This window comes from Fusarium keratoplasticum, chromosome 3 (assembly GCF_025433545.1).
Source record: "Fusarium keratoplasticum isolate Fu6.1 chromosome 3, whole genome shotgun sequence".
Taxonomy (NCBI): domain Eukaryota; kingdom Fungi; phylum Ascomycota; class Sordariomycetes; order Hypocreales; family Nectriaceae; genus Fusarium; species Fusarium keratoplasticum.
In genome coordinates, this window is record NC_070531.1 from 741,198 (window position 1) to 759,638 (window position 18,441).

General features: G+C 50.0%; 7 protein-coding genes across 7 annotated transcripts; 2 read left to right on the top strand and 5 right to left on the bottom strand.

The window, feature by feature from the left end:
* Window positions 1-1,130: 1,130 nt before the first annotated feature.
* Window positions 1,131-1,611, top strand: NCS57_00362100 (uncharacterized protein; the record flags this gene model as incomplete). Its single annotated transcript, XM_053053606.1, has 2 exons — window positions 1,131-1,392; window positions 1,451-1,611. 2 exons carry the CDS (start codon window positions 1,131-1,133, stop codon window positions 1,609-1,611), a joined length of 423 nt encoding a protein of 140 aa, XP_052915766.1.
* Window positions 1,612-2,084: 473 nt separating this feature from the next.
* On the top strand, window positions 2,085-4,290 carry NCS57_00362200 (uncharacterized protein; the record flags this gene model as incomplete). Its single annotated transcript, XM_053053607.1, has 3 exons — window positions 2,085-2,632; window positions 2,682-3,419; window positions 3,468-4,290. The coding sequence occupies exons 1-3, from the start codon at window positions 2,130-2,132 to the stop codon at window positions 4,288-4,290; spliced, it is 2,064 nt and encodes a 687-aa protein (XP_052915767.1). The 5' UTR covers window positions 2,085-2,129.
* A 187-nt stretch (window positions 4,291-4,477) lies between these two features.
* On the bottom strand, window positions 4,478-5,247 carry NCS57_00362300 (uncharacterized protein; the record flags this gene model as incomplete). The annotated part of the gene is made up of 2 exons (XM_053053608.1): window positions 4,478-5,032; window positions 5,089-5,247. 2 exons carry the CDS (start codon window positions 5,245-5,247, stop codon window positions 4,478-4,480), a joined length of 714 nt encoding a protein of 237 aa, XP_052915768.1.
* A 4,019-nt stretch (window positions 5,248-9,266) lies between these two features.
* Window positions 9,267-11,261, bottom strand: NCS57_00362400 (uncharacterized protein; the record flags this gene model as incomplete). The annotated part of the gene is made up of 1 exon (XM_053053609.1): window positions 9,267-11,261. One exon carries the CDS (start codon window positions 11,259-11,261, stop codon window positions 9,267-9,269), a length of 1,995 nt encoding a protein of 664 aa, XP_052915769.1.
* A 2,588-nt stretch (window positions 11,262-13,849) lies between these two features.
* On the bottom strand, window positions 13,850-14,659 carry NCS57_00362500 (uncharacterized protein; the record flags this gene model as incomplete). Its single annotated transcript, XM_053053610.1, has 1 exon — window positions 13,850-14,659. One exon carries the CDS (start codon window positions 14,657-14,659, stop codon window positions 13,850-13,852), a length of 810 nt encoding a protein of 269 aa, XP_052915770.1.
* A 290-nt stretch (window positions 14,660-14,949) lies between these two features.
* On the bottom strand, window positions 14,950-16,733 carry NCS57_00362600 (Zn(2)-C6 fungal-type domain-containing protein; the record flags this gene model as incomplete). Its single annotated transcript, XM_053053611.1, has 2 exons — window positions 14,950-15,117; window positions 15,174-16,733. The coding sequence occupies 2 exons, from the start codon at window positions 16,731-16,733 to the stop codon at window positions 14,950-14,952; spliced, it is 1,728 nt and encodes a 575-aa protein (XP_052915771.1).
* A 596-nt stretch (window positions 16,734-17,329) lies between these two features.
* NCS57_00362700 (uncharacterized protein) lies at window positions 17,330-18,201 on the bottom strand (the record flags this gene model as incomplete). The annotated part of the gene is made up of 2 exons (XM_053053612.1): window positions 17,330-17,663; window positions 17,744-18,201. 2 exons carry the CDS (start codon window positions 18,199-18,201, stop codon window positions 17,330-17,332), a joined length of 792 nt encoding a protein of 263 aa, XP_052915772.1.
* Window positions 18,202-18,441: the final 240 nt, after the last annotated feature.

Genomic DNA, 18,441 nt, shown 5'->3' on the forward strand with positions numbered 1-18,441 from the left:
GGGGATGTTTCAAGTGCCACCACAAATTGTTCCGATTTATGCAGCCGTCGCTTAGATATGTTCGGTTCATGGAAGACGCTATGGCATTGTTTGACCCTTGCCTCACTGACAATAGTAGACACGTCGTTCCTAGGCCTCAACGACTCGTCTCATGAACTCATCCACGCAGCGCTACGCCAATTCTCCATCACTAGTGCTGCTGATTTCCCTGGCGAGGTTGTGCTCAAGAACACATTTCAGTGTGCCCTGGCAAGTTGTAACTCCGACGAGAAGGAGTGCAAAATGAGGGAACTCGATGCCAGCTACATCGTGGATGGTCGTGTCCAGTTGAATGTCCTAGGCGCGTCCCTCTTGGAGTTATGTGAAGGCCTTGAGGTTGAGATTGATGCCGATATAGCTGGGCCTGGAGTGAGTGTAGCGTGACTTGGTGGCTTTGTCAAAACTGACCGGCTGTTAGGTGGTCATCTCATACATCTTCCAAGCAGCGATGGCGGTATATGTATGGGCGTTCATAGCGCTACCCAGTGTCAGCTATATCCCATCTTCCCTCAAACGCACATTTTCCACTCTTTGGTTCAAAATCCGATCCTTCACTGGCCCCTTGCCGGCTTTACGAAGCCTGTGGCTAAACTTGATTCATGCCACAAGCACTTTCTTAGTCGAGTTCCATGAAGCTCAGTGCTTCTTTGTCGCCAGCATTGAGATCGCGCTGCTCTATGCTAAGTCCTGGAAACCTTCCCAGCGAGTCAGCCAATTGGGGGAATCTAGCCCAATTTAGAAACTTGATTCAACTCGTTGGCACTACAGGTGCTTGGTCTGTCATCCTGACTCAAACATCCTTGCGCCGGGCACGGCTTAATTCCGTCTACAACCTGGCACTATCTGCCGTTGCTCTGGTATTGGCCACTACGGCAGTTTCTAAAACTACTGATCTGACTGCCGACGAGGCATATAGGGTGTTCAGAGGATTAAATCATATCTTAGAATGCGGTGGCAACACTTCCCTTCGATCATTGTGTGCCCAGCACGGGAGATATATTCTGAGTCCATTGCCGCCCGGATTCATTTACCTTTGTGTCGTTTCAGTCATCACTACTTGGCTGTTCATGTTTGTGGATCTGGTGCCCAAGATGGCTTGGGCAGACCAGATGTATCGGCGCCTCACCCCAAGGCAGCGACGCACATATAGGAAAATGATGGGTGTCCTTTACGCCGTGGATTACCTATTATTCGTGGGATTCGACGGTTTCATCATTAGCTTGCTTTTGACCAGTCTAACGTCACTTGGAGCTCTCCAAAAGAGAGTTGGTGCAGATGAGTGGGGTATTGGTCAAGTGATCGCGGTACTAATATGGGCGCCGGTGTTATCAAAGTACTTGTACTTGATCATATGTGAGTCTAACCTCGAGTCTTACCGGCCTTCATCACAACACTAATTGCCCTCTCATAGTTGGCATGGAGAAGGGATTCCTCTATCGACTCTCACGCGCTTTCATGGTGGTGAAGCGGCCTAGCGAAACCAAGAAGCATGAAGACATTGCCCCAGGTGATACACCTGATTCTGACAATGTCCCTCTGGTGCTTGCCCATCGGCACACGGCAGCATGGTAAAACATCTATGTGATGCGGCTGGTGATGCACAGGAGGGGCGAAGCTGATGCAAGGTTCGATAGCACAGCCACAAATAGTCGATATTTTTAAGCAAGATCTGAACCATCGACACACCCATCTCAGAATGGATTCACATCCCTGCAGTGTCACCCATCTTCTGTTCACAGCCTCCATCAGTAGTGCACTGTAACTGGCCGTCACAACGTTTACGCCACCCATCCGCTAGTCAACACCTTAAAACCCAATTTCGACGGCAAAAAGAAGCGCATCTTTGCCTCATTCCGAAACATGACGGAGCACCCGGATGATAAGGCTGACATAAAGTTCACACGGCCCCCAAATCTATTTTAGCGAACCAATCGCTTAGCGTTGATCAGCGGGACGCTATTGATTTGGAATGTAACGCTAAGCTTGATTAAAAGGGACCACGGTCCCCGCTCAACGTGTCGCGAGATGCTCAGCTCCCACCCCGTTCTTTTTCAGCTGTTGAACCATTTGCATGCTTAAACATCTTTGCCATGAGGACCTCAGGGTACGGCGAGATCGAGGCTCAGCCGTTCCTCCAAGATCCGAAGTTCAAAAAGCGCCCCAAATGGGCTGAGATCTCTTCAGGATGGAGACTTAGCCTCGTCTACGGAGCCGGCGCGTCGACCGTCGTGCTGCTAATTAACCTCGGCGTCACCATCTGGTCCAGCACGCTGAGGAAGGGAGACGAAAACAGCGGGGACCGTCAATCCAACAACCGCAGAGTCCTCTTCCAGGGGTCTTGCGAGGAGTCTCGGAAGCTCAACGTCGTCCTGCACATCTTTATCAACGTCTTTAGCTCCGTACTCCTCGCGGCCAGCAGCTATGGCATGCAATGCCTCACTGCGCCGAACCGCGCCGAGGTCGACAAGTCCCACGCCGTCCAGAGGTGGATGGACATTGGCATCCTCAGCGTGCGAAATCTGCGCGGCGTGTCCTGGAAGCGATCTATCCTGTGGTTTCTCCTCACCATGTCTTCGATCCCTCTCCACCTTCTGTTGGTCTTTCCGGCCTGTATGTGGTCACCAGGCGCTAACAGCTCCTAGGTACAACTCGGTCGTCTTCTCGTCGCTATCGACCATGAACTACAGCGTCTACCGCATCGGCGAACAATTCAACGACCCCCAATCAGCCGAGATGATTAAACGCGCCCGCGACCAAAAGTGGGACAACATCACGACCGAACAGTGCATCACAGACTACGGCGTAGCCTTCCTGACCTCGAGAAGCGACGTCATTCTTGTCGTGGACCAAAAACCAAAGACAAACGGAAGCAACATATTTGACACGTGGTCCAAATACCATGATTTGGTGGTGGGCGAGGGGTGTTATTCCACGGCCTACTCGTGGATCTGCCCGGGTATGGAATGCAATCCTCAAGGGTGCCTTGCAGAGCTACCAAAGTATAAGAAGAAGGCGAATGACTGGAGGCCATACACAAACCGTGTCAAGTACTGCCTCAGCAAGCCGAGGGAGGAGATTTGCCGGGTCAACTTCAACATCCCCGTCGCCATTGGGGTCATCATAGCCAACGCGGCCAAGGCAATCATTCTCCTCTACGTGGCCTTCAAACCACCCGAAGAGCCGTTGCTGGTTCTTGGAGATGCTATCCATTCCTTTCTCAGAAAACCGGATCCCTTCTCCAAGCACATGTCCTTGGCTTCCATCCACGACGTCAAAACACAAGGGGCCTGGGCATCTATCAAACCTTCGCGCTGGGTATCAAAAAAGAGGCGGTGGGCGGCAGCAATAAGCCGTACCCGTTGGTGGATCAGCGGCTCATTGTAGGTCTCTTTTTACTTCCTCCAAGCCTTAACTGACACCTGTGATAGATACGGGTTTGCCCTCGGTGTAGCAATCTTCTTCCTAGTATGGGGAATCATAGCTTTGAGCGGCTCGCACAGCGCCAAGACCCTCTGGGAGATGGGCTTTGGTGCCATCACCGACAAGGCCCTCATTTCTGGGCTTCAACCCAGCGGCGACAACTCTGATAGTGAGATTCTCACTAGCGTTCTGTTGGCCAACATCCCCCAAATCACCTTCTCGGTTCTCTATTTTCAGTACAACGGCCTCTTCACGTGTATGCTATCAGCCAAGGAATGGTCAGACTTTGGCTGGAAGAGAAAGGCTCTACGAGTATCTTCAGAGCCTGTCGGCGAACAGCGCTCCCGATATTTCCTACAGCTCCCTTACCGATGGAGTATCCCACTAGTCCTCCTCTCGATATTGATGCACTGGGTGCTTTCTCAGAGCATCTTTGTTGTTGCTGTCGAGACTGACAGACCTAGCATGAACATTTACGAGACGACTGCGGACGGAGATTACACGCGAAAGTTGTCTTGGAACTTTGCCACCTGCGGATACTCGCCGGTAGCCATCATCTGCGTCATGCTTGTCTCGTTGGTGATGGTAGCTGCTGTCATCATCACAGCTACCCGTCGACTGCCAACTGCAATTCCCGTGGTCGGGAGCTGTAGCTTGGCTATTGCCGCGTCTTGTCATCATCCTGATGGTGTTCCTCAACCGGAGGCGCCTTATCACCCTTTGAAGTGGGGTGTCATGGGCAAGAGCGAGACTGACGTGGATGGTGTGTATCTTCATTGCGGATTTTCTACTGAAGAGGTCGGCGAGCCTCAGGATGGGTTGGAGTATTAGTGAACTGGTCTGATGAGGTTATGGATATAGCAGGCAAGGATCAAGGAGTTGACAAGGAATTTTATCACTTTTATTATTCTCGCTCACTGCCTGCCATCTGCAACTAACTCGAAAGAAACGTACTCGATAATGACCAACCAACGCCGCACCCATGCCTATTATTAACCGGAACTTGGCCTTGAGCAACTCATTTAGGGAAAATTAGATTTCGAAGCCCGTCTCCTCCAACATAGCCAACAGCAGCCGGCCATCCTCCAAGAGCACCAAACACATACCCATACGTCACATCGTGAGCGTAATAAACACCCCCAAGCAACAAATTCACCCCGTCAAAGATCCAGTTCGACTCAATATCCAGCTTCAAAGCGAGGACTTCTTTCTTTTCGTCCACCTCCAACCCCAGATGAAGAGGCTTTGTGTGCCCAGAGACGGGAATGTCAAAGTTCTTCAGTATCGTGCCAGAGTCGATGAGACTGTAGGCGACCATGACGGTGTCGGCGTTGCCCCAGAGAGACATCCAGCCGCCCCATTCGGAGCTTGATACGGTAATGCTGCCTTTCTGGCCTACCGGTCTCGACTTGCCCTCGATTGAAACTTCTCCAAGAACCGCAATATCAATTTCCACGGTAGGGCCAATACCGGAATCAAAGACGCTGGTCGACGTCAAACAGACCTCTCCGATGTACCCATCGCGGAATCCCTGAGAAATCTCGATCGGCAGTGCCTTTTTCTTCTCCTCATCCTGGCCATGACTTGTTAGCACAATGTTCACCAGGCGATAGGACTAGAGTGTCTTACGGCCATGCCAGTATGAAAGATGCATTTAGGGGTACTGAGGCTGGGCGCCCATTTGCCGTTTCCTTCAGGAATTGTGAAGCGGACGTCAGTGACGAACACCTTCAGGCCCTCCTCGATCTTGCTAAGCTTGAGGATCTGACTGATTCTTCCGCGAGGCATGTTGGTAGTGTTTTGTGTGACAAAGGTTTAGAAGATGAAGAGAGGGTACTTGAGAAGGATGTTTGCGATTGTACATTGAGGACTAGAAATGCGGCTTTATAGAAACAGAATGAACTTCTAGACCAAATAGAACAGCCCGCTTAACATCTCAGCTGGTCATCTATAACGGAAAAAGAGGAAAAGATCGACAAGACGGACAACCCCGAGAAATAGTTTGGCGCTTGGCAAGGGAACTAGTGAGCGGGCCTAAGCAATAGTCTCGGCTGAGATAAGCGATCGCTGGTCCAGGCTCCGAAAGTACAGGTCGAGGTGAGGCCTCTCGTTTAATATTATGTAGTCACGAGAATATTTCGGTTTTCATCCCTGTATTTAGCATAGTTGAGGTAAACATAATTGTTAGGACTAGTCCTGTGGACCACATTGAGGTTGGGTCTCGCCTAGATCAATCATGACTGTGCAGTCTCATCTTACCACGCTATCCAATTATGAAGAGTTCTAAGAAGACAAGGAATCGGAAGCATACTTGCAACGAAGCTTACAACGTGCCCTTCGAAATGTTAGGCAGGTGTCTGGGGAGGGCTGCGTAGGTATCTGCATGTACGGCGTGCCAAGGATGCCTGACAGGCAGGCAGGCAACTCTACAGCTTCTAGGATACGCCCTTTAATTGGAGCGGGTTTTATGATCCTTGGCAGTTTGCTGACTGGGTATTCGCAACCCGGCCTGGCCTGACTCTGCTTACGAAAAGTCAGCCAACCCTCATTCCTTTCAAGACAGATTGTTCTGCAAATTAAATCTCGCGGTTCGCAATGTGCTCCCAAATACTCGAGTTCAACGCATGCAACTGCATTTACTATCAACATGCCATCTCTCGATGTGCTTCATACGGAAGTCCCGGGCATCAGACCACGTTCCATCGGCGCGTTTTACCCGCTCTCTGCCCATTCCATCAGCAAGTCAACCAAAGCCAGAAGCTCGCTGCTAGTCAAGAGGATGCAGTAGGACGGGTGTAAAGTGACGACAGAGCTGTGGTTGGTGACGGTTCGGACGAGTGAGATCCACCGAATATGGCAAGGTAGGAGCTGTCCCTTTTGACGACCCGCTAGTCAATTGTATTAATGAATCAAGTTCGAATTCTTCCCAGGCAAACTATTCGGTATACAGCGATGCCCATCGGCCCCCAGGGTGCAAGATATGGTGGAATATTAGGAACAGGTGAACCTGGACCATCCATAGGGTAGCAACAAGATCGGTGATAGCGGGAAGGTGATTGTTTAGGAGGTTCCAATGTGTTCTTTAGTATAGTTGAAGCCCGGCCCTTGATGGGTCAACTGAGCCAAAAGATGGTCTAGGAGGCTGAAGATTAGGGCAAAGGGGAGAGATTATACGCATGTACGCGGGATATTTATCAATACATCAGTCTGTGTGTCTGGATTCATTGCGTATCAAAAGTCTCTTTTCCTGCAAGTCGTCCACTCCGTGGCTCCTCCGCGGTGGCCCATTCGCCTTGCTTCTAGCTTCCTTGATTTCGCACTCGTCTATACTACAATACAACCCTTCTTCTTGTTCTTGTCATCAGTGATACTCCCAAAAGAGGCTATCCGCCACAATAGCAAAAAGCACAGTTATCGATAGATGATGGCATCAAAAGCCAATAACTTGAGACACCGTAACCTAGATATGTTGGGGTTTCATGGACGACCAGTACCACGAGCAGTACTACGACTAGTGCCACCACGGCCAGTGCTGCCACTGCTGCCACTGCTGCCGCAAGTAGTCCCTCGACTAGCACCACCCATACTGCCTCGACCAGTGCCGCGACTAGATCCCTGAGCGCCGTCTCTTCTAGCACGACACGGGCTGCATAGAGTACGTAGGACCGAATGGTAGACGCCTGCTCTCTGTGGGCGTGCACATGGCCCGCCGGGAGCAAAGCAGTTTTCCCTCGTTGTTACCTGTGACGTCCATCTCCGTTGACAGACCGTACAGCTAGAGGTTTTGCTGGAGTATATCATGCACATGGCGTACGTTTGGTGCTGTGTGCTTGAGTGTTATAAAAAATGTGGTGCAGAAGATGGAGGGCGGATACCGAGGAACGTACGCTTGACTTGTGCGTGTTTGCGCCCAATAATTTTACAGTATGGTTTGAAGATGTAGATTATTTGAAGCAGTGAAACAATGATGTCGCAATTTTGAGGGACATGGGAATTAGCAGAATAATGTAGACAGGCGTATAAGGTCAGGTATAAAATCAACCACAACCAACAAAGTCTAAACAGGGCAACGTCGTGGCACGGTTCTGTTGGTCAGTTCGAGCATAGATCTTCAGCTATAATGGTCAGCTGGGCGTTGTTGCGCCATGCGCCTCCACGACCGGGCAACATTGGCGTTGTACGACAGGTGGCTTGCAGGAAGAGTAGGATGCACAGCCTCCGCCATATCTCTTTTCAGTTCAGTGCGGCCTAAAACTCCTCTTTCAATAGAATCTAGGTATCTCTTCCCTCGAGGGATTCGCCTTTGCTGAAAAAAGTCCTTGGTCACAACGGATGGAAGACACATTTGCGAGTTGTGGCTGGCTGGATATGGGCCGCATTGCGTTAATTTCTCCAATATTGCCCGCAGTATCAAGTAATGATCCACGTCTCTCCATTAGCTGAAAGACGGGGGAGTAGATAAGGCTTTTTGTATTCACTGCTATTAGCCATAACAACGGCAGTCTCGCCTATCTCCCCTAGCGCCCATCATCCCTTACAGAGATACTTTGCCACCAGGACTTTAGCTCCTCAGCAGCTTGACAACTCCGATGGATGCCGCGATCAAAGCCATTTCCTCGAAGAAGATTTCCATCACGTAACCGAACGATGACAACTATCGAGACTATGAGAAGCTTGTAGTCACGTCAAACCTCCTCTTCCGCTTCTCACGACCACCCTGCGTTGTCTAGCCAGAGAATGCTGCTCATGTACAGTCCATTGTTAAGCAGGTCAAGCAGCAAAAGCTTCAGCTCACGATCAGATGCGGTGGTCACTCTTACGCGGGATTCTCATGAGATCACGGACTTTGATGCAGCACTAGAAGAGCCTGAGAAAGTGCTCTGAGGCCAGTCTTGAGGTCGAAAACTGATACTGCCATGTACCTACATTCTGTTAACCATCTGCCTCTCTCTATTAGCCTGTTGCCAAGCAAACCTTCGCTCACTGGGCACCTGCAATCATATTGTATACGTTTTGCATGCCTGATTGTTGCCACTTATTGATGATACTCATTGTAAGAACTCTGCTGCGAAGGCTTCAAATCTCCGAAAAAGCGACGGCACCTTACACAACCTGAGGTTCAAGCGTGAGAAGGTCGACGCACTTGTACTGAGGCTTTTGTTCCTGCCTTTCGGACTCGCTCGAAATGCTTTAAACGAGTAGAACACACTAGAGAAATTTCCTAGCCCCAAGCAAAAGTGCTGCCATCGGGTGCTAGCAGAGCTGATAAGGCTTATGCATTGCATCCTCTCGAAATGTCGACGAACAAGGTTTATCTGCAAACTTGTCTTAATCGCATTCATAGATAGCTATCTAGGCGTTACAAATCAACAAGATTCCTTGATTGCGCAATAGTGTTGCGCCATGATGCACATCAATGTTCTGATGCGGGGATATTGTAGCCCATGGCGGGGTCAATATCCTGATGCTTCCTCAGGTCCAAGTCACGCGGGGCTTCAGATACCGTGGATGCTTATGCTCATCAACGTAAGAAAGGGCTTTATTATCTAGACAGCAAACTCGACTCAGAGCTTGGACACCTTGCTAATGAATATAACGCTTCTCACAATGCTGACAGAGGATATGCCGATCACCTTGGTCACAATCCAAGACTATATGGATGTGTGATACGGGATGAAAAGGTGAAAGGGTGTGGTTGTCACCAAAGAAGCATCGAGGATTGATGGCCTTGAAAAGGCAGTTACGTGGAGATGAAATTTGGTAATGTATCAAGAAATTTCTTCCTCTCAATGGCTATGTATATATCATCAAAGCTTAGAAAGAAGCCCACCCTTGCCGGACGAATCCACGGCTGGCGCGATCGCCAGACCATCGAGTGAGCCTTCATTACGCCAGCCCTCAATGTAATTCATGAACGATTGCGTTCCTTCACCCCAGGCGCTGGCTTTGGCCCTCTTTCTCTTCTCGTCAGGATCCGTAACCCTAGATGCTTCTCCATGTCCGTTAAAGTAGCCCGGCGTGCAACCTGCCAAAGCTGAGTAGTACGGAGCTCGTTTCAGAATCTCGTCTGTATGAGCCTGCTCAGCCCGGCTAGTTACCTCGATGATGGGACGTTGACCGGGTCCGACTCGCTCTTGGGCCTGGGCTATCATGTACGTAATGTGATCGGCGATGAGACCGAGCATGAAGACGTTGTTTCCCGTCTGGGTTGCCTGGTTAGAGCTCGAAAAGAAGAGGTTGGGGAATCCGTTGGTGGCATATCCATGTAGCGTAGCGGGACCGTTGGCCTGCCACTTGTCGTCTAGAGGGAGTCGCTCACGACCGATGATGGAAACACCAGTTCTCGACGTAGGGCTCCCCAGACTAGAAGCCGGAGTCTTGTATCCGGTGCCAAAAATGATGATGTCGAGGGGATACTCTTTATCGCCAACGACAAGACCCTTTTCGGTTGCCCTGGATGGACCTCGGCCATCTGTATCGACCAGATGAACATTCGACTGGTTGAAGACCTGTAGATATGCGTCGCTGAACGTCGGTCGCTTGCACCACGATGGATACCAAGGCTTAAGCTTTTCAGCCGTATCGTCATCTTGAACAATGTTCTCGACCCTGGTACGAACGTCCTCCATGTGCGACAGATCAAGAGCGTGGAAGTTTGCGACGTGCTGTGCAAGATTCTCAGGTGCAGGGTCAACAATACCATAGTTGGGCGACCCGACAACAGCAGAGTAGCCTGGCATAGTCGTCCAGGCATCCCCAACCAAGTTGGCTGCTCCAGGCTCGGCGGCGTTGTTGACGAACGTGGCAAAGTTGGTCTGCCTCTTGAACTGCCATCCACTTCCCGTGGCCACCGTCTTCTCGAAGTCCACGGAATCCGTTGGATGCTGGCCACGGGGATTGACGCAGGCTGGTGTTCTCTGAAAGACGTAGAGTTCCCCGGCGTACTTGGCAACTTGGGGAATAACTCCAACTGCAGTTGCAGCAGTACCCACAATACCAACTTTCTTGTTCCTGAGGCCATCCAAAGTTTGGTTTGTTGGAGAGCCTCCAGAGACCTTGTAGTTCCAGCGTGCAGTATGAAAGATGGACCCGGAAAATGACAGCAGACCAGGAATGTCCGGGATTTGAGGCTTGGTGAGCACGCCTGCAGCAAGGTAAACATACTCAGCCCGGAACTCGATGTCGATCTTAGGAGTCAGAGGGCCTCGTCGCTGCGTCAACTTTATATTCCAGAGTTGCGCCTTGTCATCCCACTCAACGCTCTTGACATCAGAGCGGAAAAGGGCTTTGTTCTTCAACTTCCACTGCGCTGCGATCCGCTCAGCGTGAAGTCTGATCTCGTCACCGGGTGCGTACTTATGCGTGGGTATGTAGCCCGTTTCCTCCAAGAGCGGTAGGTAGATGTAGCTCTCGACGTCGCAGTGAAGACCGGGGAATCTATTCCAGTACCACGTGCCTCCAAAGCCCCCAGCAGCATCGGCAAGACGGATGTCATCAGCAGTGGCGATGCCTTTCTCGATGAGGCGGACGGCGAATTGAAGACCGCCAAACCCGCCGCCGAGGACAAAGAACTTGTGAAGGTCGTGTTGCTTGATGGGCGGATCTTGGGCATTGAGCGCTTCATGGTTTGCCCAAGGATCCTCGACCAACGCGTTGAGCCGTTTGTTTTCCGTCTCTGTCAGTTGGATAAACTGAGCAGAGCCCTCAGGCCTGAGACGTTTTCTGGCTTCTTCTGCGTAGCGTTTCCGTACGTTGCTCAGGTGCTCACTATCCTGGGCAAGGTTGGTTGCATCTGCCGTCATCTTGTTCCGACTATATTTATTCGAGGGAGGTGGAAGTAGTGTAACGTATTGACTGGAATTGTGATGAACAACTTGATAAGGCTAGTTAAGTAGGTGGTATTTAAATCTAAAATGAATGACAAGCCCTGTATCCTTATTCTATACTTTACACAGACGAGCCAGGTGAAGACGCAATTCATGAGCCAAGATTGAGCATAGGAGACGTGATTGACCCCCGCTGCGATTGGCTGGCAACCCCAATGATTGATAAGAGTGTCAATTACCCCTCACTTGTAAATCTAACCTGTCGGAAATAAACTGTCTTTGTCTCATTGGGTGTTGCTCGGCAATACGTATGCAAAGAAATACATTAAGGAGGCAGTCCTTTCCGTTGCAAATCTACCTAACCTGACTTGTCTATTATATTATCGACATGGGCCCTATGAAGTGAGGCACCTTATATTAAGATCTTAAAGTCTTTTGTTAAGAAAAACAGTCCTTAACTTAGGTTAGGCTAATAAAGTATTAATATAACGTACATGATAAGCATGCGACGCATCCAAGTATGCGACGCACTTTTCCCTCCTACACCTAACTTTTCAATTGATCAATTGATTTTTCCACCACTAAATATGTCAGACCTAAATACTGAGGCTAAAACCCTTCTTGCCCTTCAAGCCCTTCAAAATGACCCAAAACTAAGCGTCCGACGCGCTGCAAAGATCTATAAGGTCTCCGAGCCAAGGCTGCGTCGTCGCAGACAGGGAATCCAATCGCGATGCGATTGGATTCCAAAATCACGCCGACTATCTGATCTAGAGGAACAGATCATAGTTCAGTTCATTCTCGACCTAGATTCGCGAGGATTCCCCCCCCGACTGCGTGCTGTTGAAGAAATGGCTAACCGACTGCTCGCCGACCGCGACGCGTCACCCGTCGGTAAGCGCTGGGCTTATAACTTCGTTAGGCGACACGAAGAGGTTAAGACGCGTTTTTTTTTCGTAAATACGACTACCAGAGAGCCAAATGCGAAGATCCAACCATTATTCGCGATTGGTTTAGGCTCGTGGAGAGCATAATCGCGAAATATGGTATCGACCTCGCTGATATCTACAACTTTGATGAGACTGGCTTTATGATGGGTCTAATTACAAGCGGAATGGTCGTCACAGGCACAGATAGGCGTGGAAAGCCAAAATCAGTGCAGCCTAGAAACCGGGAATGGATTACAGTGATCCAAGCGATTAATGCGGAAGGCTGGGCGATCCCGCCGTTCATCATCGGTGCGGGCCAATATCACCTCGCCAACTGGTACCGAGAAAGTAACCTCCCGGGCGATTAGGCTATTGCGACGACCCAAAATGGCTGGACTAATAATGAGATCGGTCTCGAGTGGCTAAAACACTTTGACCGGTGTACAAGCAATCGATCAATTGGTTCCTATCGTCTTCTGATCCTAGATGGCCACGAAAGTCACCACTCCGTCGACTTTGAGAGATATTGCGAGGAAAATAAGATCATCACGCTTTGTATGCCACCTCATTCGTCTCATCTACTTCAGCCTCTTGATATCGGGTACTTTAACCTGCTCAAGCAGGCTTACGGTCGAGAAATAGAGCATCTGATCAGATGCTCTATAACCCACGTTTCAAAGACTGAGTTCTTTCCGGCCTTCTACGCCGCATATCAGGCCACTATGACGGAAAGAAATATCAAGGCGGCTTTTAGAGGAGCCGGGCTTGTTCCTCTTGACCCGGAAAGTGTGGTCTCGAAGCTTGATGTGCAGCTACGGACTCCAACGCCTGCCGAGGAGGTAGCTAGCCCTTCGACCCCTTGGGCGTCAAAGACTCCAAAGACCGTCCTTGAGGCCTAATCTTAGTCTGAATACCTCGATAGACGAATCAGAAGGCATCAAAGTAGCTCCCCAGAGTCAATTTTAGGAGCTCTTAAGTCGCTTGCTAAGGGGACTAAGGCAATGATGCATGAGAATGCCTTATTGAGGTCTGAGAATAAAGACCTTCGAGAGGCAAATGAGATACTAAGCCGGCGCCGGAGGGCAAAAAAGGACTAGACTATAGAAAAGAGGGGTAATGACAGTAGAGGAGGGAAGGCAAGCAATTGATCAGATGGATGTTAATGCGTAGGTAGTGGCGGAATCATCGAGAAGTGGTGGTCAAGGAAGGTCGGCGCGACCGGGGGTTCGGCATTGTGGTGTCTGCGGCAAGCCCGGTCATAATGCAAGGACCTATCAGGTAGTGATTGAGACATCTGGGGAAGAGTATAGTGAGTAGTTTTAATTGATCAATTGATTTGTTGTGTTTTTATCTTAGTTTATAGTAGTAAGGTTTAAGAAAAGTGCGTCGCATACTTGGATGCGTCGCATGCTTATCATGTACGTTAAGCTAATAATACAAATAAATATTAGCATTCTTAAACCTCATCTCTGAGTTCTTTAGACCCTATATCCCGTGGCTCGGTGTGGGCTGGCAGCTGGCGCATTTCTCTTAGCCTCATGTGTTTGTCAACTGCCGTGAACACTTTCACATTTGTCCCACTGGCTATACTCAAGTAGTCTCTGAGCTATTAATTTACTAAGCGCTTGTCATTAATCAAGTTCCTCTCTGCATCAGATCATGACACTCTGCCGCAAGCCTCCTAGATTCTGCTGAGAGATACTCCTCATCTTTGCTCAGCTGCATGAATGTGCTCCTCCAACGGTCCCAAAAACCAGCCATAGTGTCTACCACAACATGCTTCCGGGCCCACTTCCCCCTACAGCCTCTCGAAAAGGTTTGGATGTGTTCTGGCTTCATGTCCGCCATCAACTTGGATCCGGCGACCTTGAGCCACGCGTGAATTCCAGTGATGACGATATCCAGCCCGGGATGCCAAGAGCACACCTGGTTTATGGTCTCGTAAGCCCAAACATCTGATACACCTCCAAGATTGCGCAAGTACAGCTCTGCCTCGACTGTCCCAACAGCTTTAAAGCGCTGGCGTAGCTCTGTTTTCCTGTCACCAGAGAGCGATTCCTCCTTCCGGGTATCTGTTCCATAAACACCAAGTCTAAGCAGATCGGTCCACATTGATGCAAAACCTGGAAGATCTACCCAGTTGATGCCTGCTTCGAGTGGAAGCGCTTGAATTGCAAAGAGCAGATCATATAATTTGTCGCGGTCGGCAGCAAGCTCAACGGGGGCCTCGCAGAGAAGGGCCATCAAACGGTAGAGCTGGTCTTGTGGATCATCTTCTTGTAGAACTGGTTTGGTTATGGCGGTTGCAGCTTCTTGGGCTGTGATGTTGTTGTTGAGGTAGTCGATTAGGCATATCGCTTCGTCCAGGTGGCAGCCGTCGCCTGCATACAGCTCCTCTTTGGTGGGTGCGACTTGCGACAGGATCCATTCTTCCCTTGTGGGCATTATCAGCTCTGTAGAGTCGAGATTCGGGGCGGTAGAGATGCTTTGTCGTGATCATCCAAGCTAGGCGTGTCTTGGCAAAGGGAAATCAGCAAGTTTGGAATTCAGCCATCCAGCAATGACGTGGTGCAGTTCCAAGGCAGCACTGCCGACCTTTATCCCAGGGTCCCACTAGGCCGCATCGGGCCAGCGGGAACCAAGGAAACATCATTCGTTATTGGGTGTTCAAGCTTGTGGCTCTATTCACTAACAAGACTACACACCATTAATTCTTTTTTTAGAGGCAGCCAACACTATGTCAGTTGCTCGCTGTTGAGCTCATCTGAAGCTTTGGAATCCAGTCTCGACAGCGTATCAAGGAGTTGCGTCAAGTACGACCTTGATCGTGTCCTGATTGTTTCATTGTCGACGTTCTGAATAACTTCAAGCAGAGCACTTCCGACCCTTCGAAACCGTTCGACCTAGACCATGGGCGTAAGTATTTCGTGTGGGAAATTGCTGCAATGTTGATACTCACAGTTGGCTCTCCTTGAACCCGAAGGCAGAGAAGAGGGACCCTGTTTACTTCGACGAGAAACTCATGGATAATCTCCGTCTTTTTCATGGCTAGCGTGAGATCTTGATCATGTAGGCCCATGATCTCGGACAACCCATACTCAATAGCCTGCTGGAGAAGGACAAGGTGAAAGCAGTGAAGCCCCAACATGAGGTTGCTGCGCTGGACTGAGAAAAAGGTCCTCTGAAACGCAAGCACGTCTTTGTCTTGAGAAAACTCAAATGTGTCGGGAGACTCAAGCCATGGGGGGAGTTCATCGACCATGCTCGTGAATTCCAAGAACTGTCCTGTCATTTTCATCTTCTTTTGTCTTTTTGCATCTGGCTCGTAATGGGTTTCTTGACGAGCGTACTTGCGCATTGAAGCCATCAACCCAGCTGCCGATGCCCAAAGGCGCCTTGTCAAGTGATAACCCGAGAATGCGCGCTCCTCAAACGGGTCTTGATACCTGAGTTGAGTCTTGTCAAATAATCCTGGTCCTCCTTCTCCAAATGGATCCAGGGTCATGTCCCCGTCAAAGAGGGATTCTTGCAGCACAAAAACTCTATTGCGCATCAAAGAAGCCGCTTGATCTGATACGTAGAGATGCCAGAACCGAAATCGCAGCAATTGCATCTCGATGGGGTCGCTCCGCCTGACGTCTCGCTCATCGTAGAGGCGCATGCGTTGTGCGAGGAGTGCAGCCTGGCTGAAGATGCTCCACGCTGCTCCTGTCTTCCCTGTGGTATGCTGAAGAGCGGTCGAGTGACACATTCTTATAATCAGTGAGCTTGAGTCGGGATGCTCCAAATCGTAGTCTTCGTAAATATAGAGCATATCTCTCGATGCCCGTAGAAATGGCTGGACTACCAAGTGGCGATATGGGAGTAGCGTTTGAGGCATCATGGCGGAAACAGCTGCACATACCGCTGTTAGGCTAGCGAAAGCCCTCATGCAACGCACAAGTTGCTGCTCATTACCAGTACTAAACATGGATGAACTGGACTGTGCTGAGAAGAGTTCCACGTTGGATTCCCGAAGGCTCTTCTCGTGAACAATCGGGCAGCATGGGAAGCCATATTGCATGTAGATGTCGATGCAGGAGTCCACAACGTCGAGAATGGAGACTGATGATAGAACGTAATTGACTCTGCTAACAAGCATCTCCCAGATCATCTGTGGATTGGACCCAAATGGCTGTGATAGGTTGCTGGCGTCTGAGCCTGGTGAAAAAACGGGAACGCCCGGTGAGGGCCATTCTCGAGGACTGTATCCTGATTGAAGATCTGCGGTTGATGGCGTACTAGGCTGACCTTGACTGTGATCCTCCCGGAAAAGATGACTCCGAATACCACCTTCACTGACCATTTGTCGTGACGAATGTTGAAGGCTCTCGGGTAAGCGCGCAACTTTGGGCCCTCGTTTTCTCGGCACAATGGTATACTGACAGGCGATGTTGGAAACGCAACATGTTCCGCATGGTTGCGTTCCGTTGCATTTGACCTTGCGTCGCTTGCAAGCATCACAAGCCCTGGGCGGCATCTTGAAGTCGGTAGTTGGTGAACGCGAATGGAGAGACGAAGAAGGCGGCGAAATCCCCTCAAATCCTCCGAGGAGAAATATGAGCTAAAAATATGGATCCGAGCCTGGCCAGATATGGCAATCCTAAGCCCTGGCGCGAGTGATGGCATGACAGCTGATCGGGCACCATTCTGGGGACGAGCACGCACTGCATATGAGTGAGCATGCAGTTCCAGATGTCAGAGTAATTCTATTTCTCCATTCAGTCATGTTCTGACGCTAAGAGATTTACATACGATTTCTAAGCATTGTGTGGGGATCTCCTGAGTGCAAGGATGATCTCGAGAGCCCGGAGTCGCCCTTTTAGCGTCAAGTTAAAGCGTCAAGGTACGATCTTCTGGCTCAGTTAACCCATCGAGGGCCGGGCTCCAACTATAATAAAGAATATATTTTCAACACATCATAGCATTATATCCCAATATTAACACAGTGGCCTTTTTTTAAACCTTCTGCTGCCTGCAGTCAAAGAGTCACACCTAGCTGCATGTTCAACCTTTTTGATTCCCTCTGCTGTCAACTGGTGTAAGCTTAGAGTAAGAAGGTCGAAGGTCGAAGGTCTAAATAGGATATGGTGGTTCTAGATGCCTAGACCGTCGGGTCCGATCAGAGTTATCATCCGGATAGTAATGACTCCCTTGGTCATCCAATATTCCTTCGCGCCCTCCGCCCGCATGGCTACTTAAGCTGTCGCGTGGGCGAAGATCAATGTCATCCGGCTGTGTATGTGCCGGGAGATCATCCGGAGCCGCACCCCAGGGCCTAGGCTCTGACCTGCGGTTCAAAAAGACCCTTCGCTCGCCGTATCCATAGTCTTTGTTCTCGAGTCGATGTTGGGCATAATGACCACGCGACAGCGCGATATCGATGATGATGGAAATGAAAAAAAGGACACTAATCACCTGTCAGTCGAATCTTTAAAAACCGCCACATGCCGGCTGAGTTGCTAGACCAACTGAGCAACTGCCACTTACACAGAAATGATAGCTGCAGCTAGGCAGGCAGTTTGCAGCTGGCATGCGACTCGATAAGTTGGCAGTGCTATAGAACCCCTCTTCCCTTTGACCCTAGATTTTGCCAATCCGAGTCCATATGGGGTATCGACCTCGCCTTTGCAATTGCCCGCGCCGTGCTTGTTAGCAACCGCTGCATATATGAAGCAGGCAAGGAAGCTGGTGTCGAGGATAATTGCAATGAGAGACGCGATGGGGATACCACCGATGCAGCAGACCAGAAGTAGCCCTAGGATCCCATACAGGACGGCGCTGCCAGATATGCCTTCGACGGCACGGATCCTTGTGTTGATGTCAAAGTCATGTGCGGCTAGAGTTGCAAGGAAATACGAATAAACGGCGAGGATCAGGAGGGATGAACCCAACTGCGTGCCCCTGATTAGCCATTGCAAGCATTTGAGGCCGGCTTCACCACTCATGATGAAAACGTGTACAAAACACGATGAAAAATCTCCATAGCCATAGGACATCTGCAGGCCTCGTAAATAACGCGCCAAGGGCCTATCTTGGCTATTTTATAACGAACCTCAAATCTTGCGTCGTAATGCAATTACGTTGATGTTCAAGTGTCGGTCTCGGTCTCGGTCCCGGTCTCGGCTCACATGGGTACTACTCCAGGGAGCTAAAATTAAATTATTTGCATTAACTAACTACCCGTT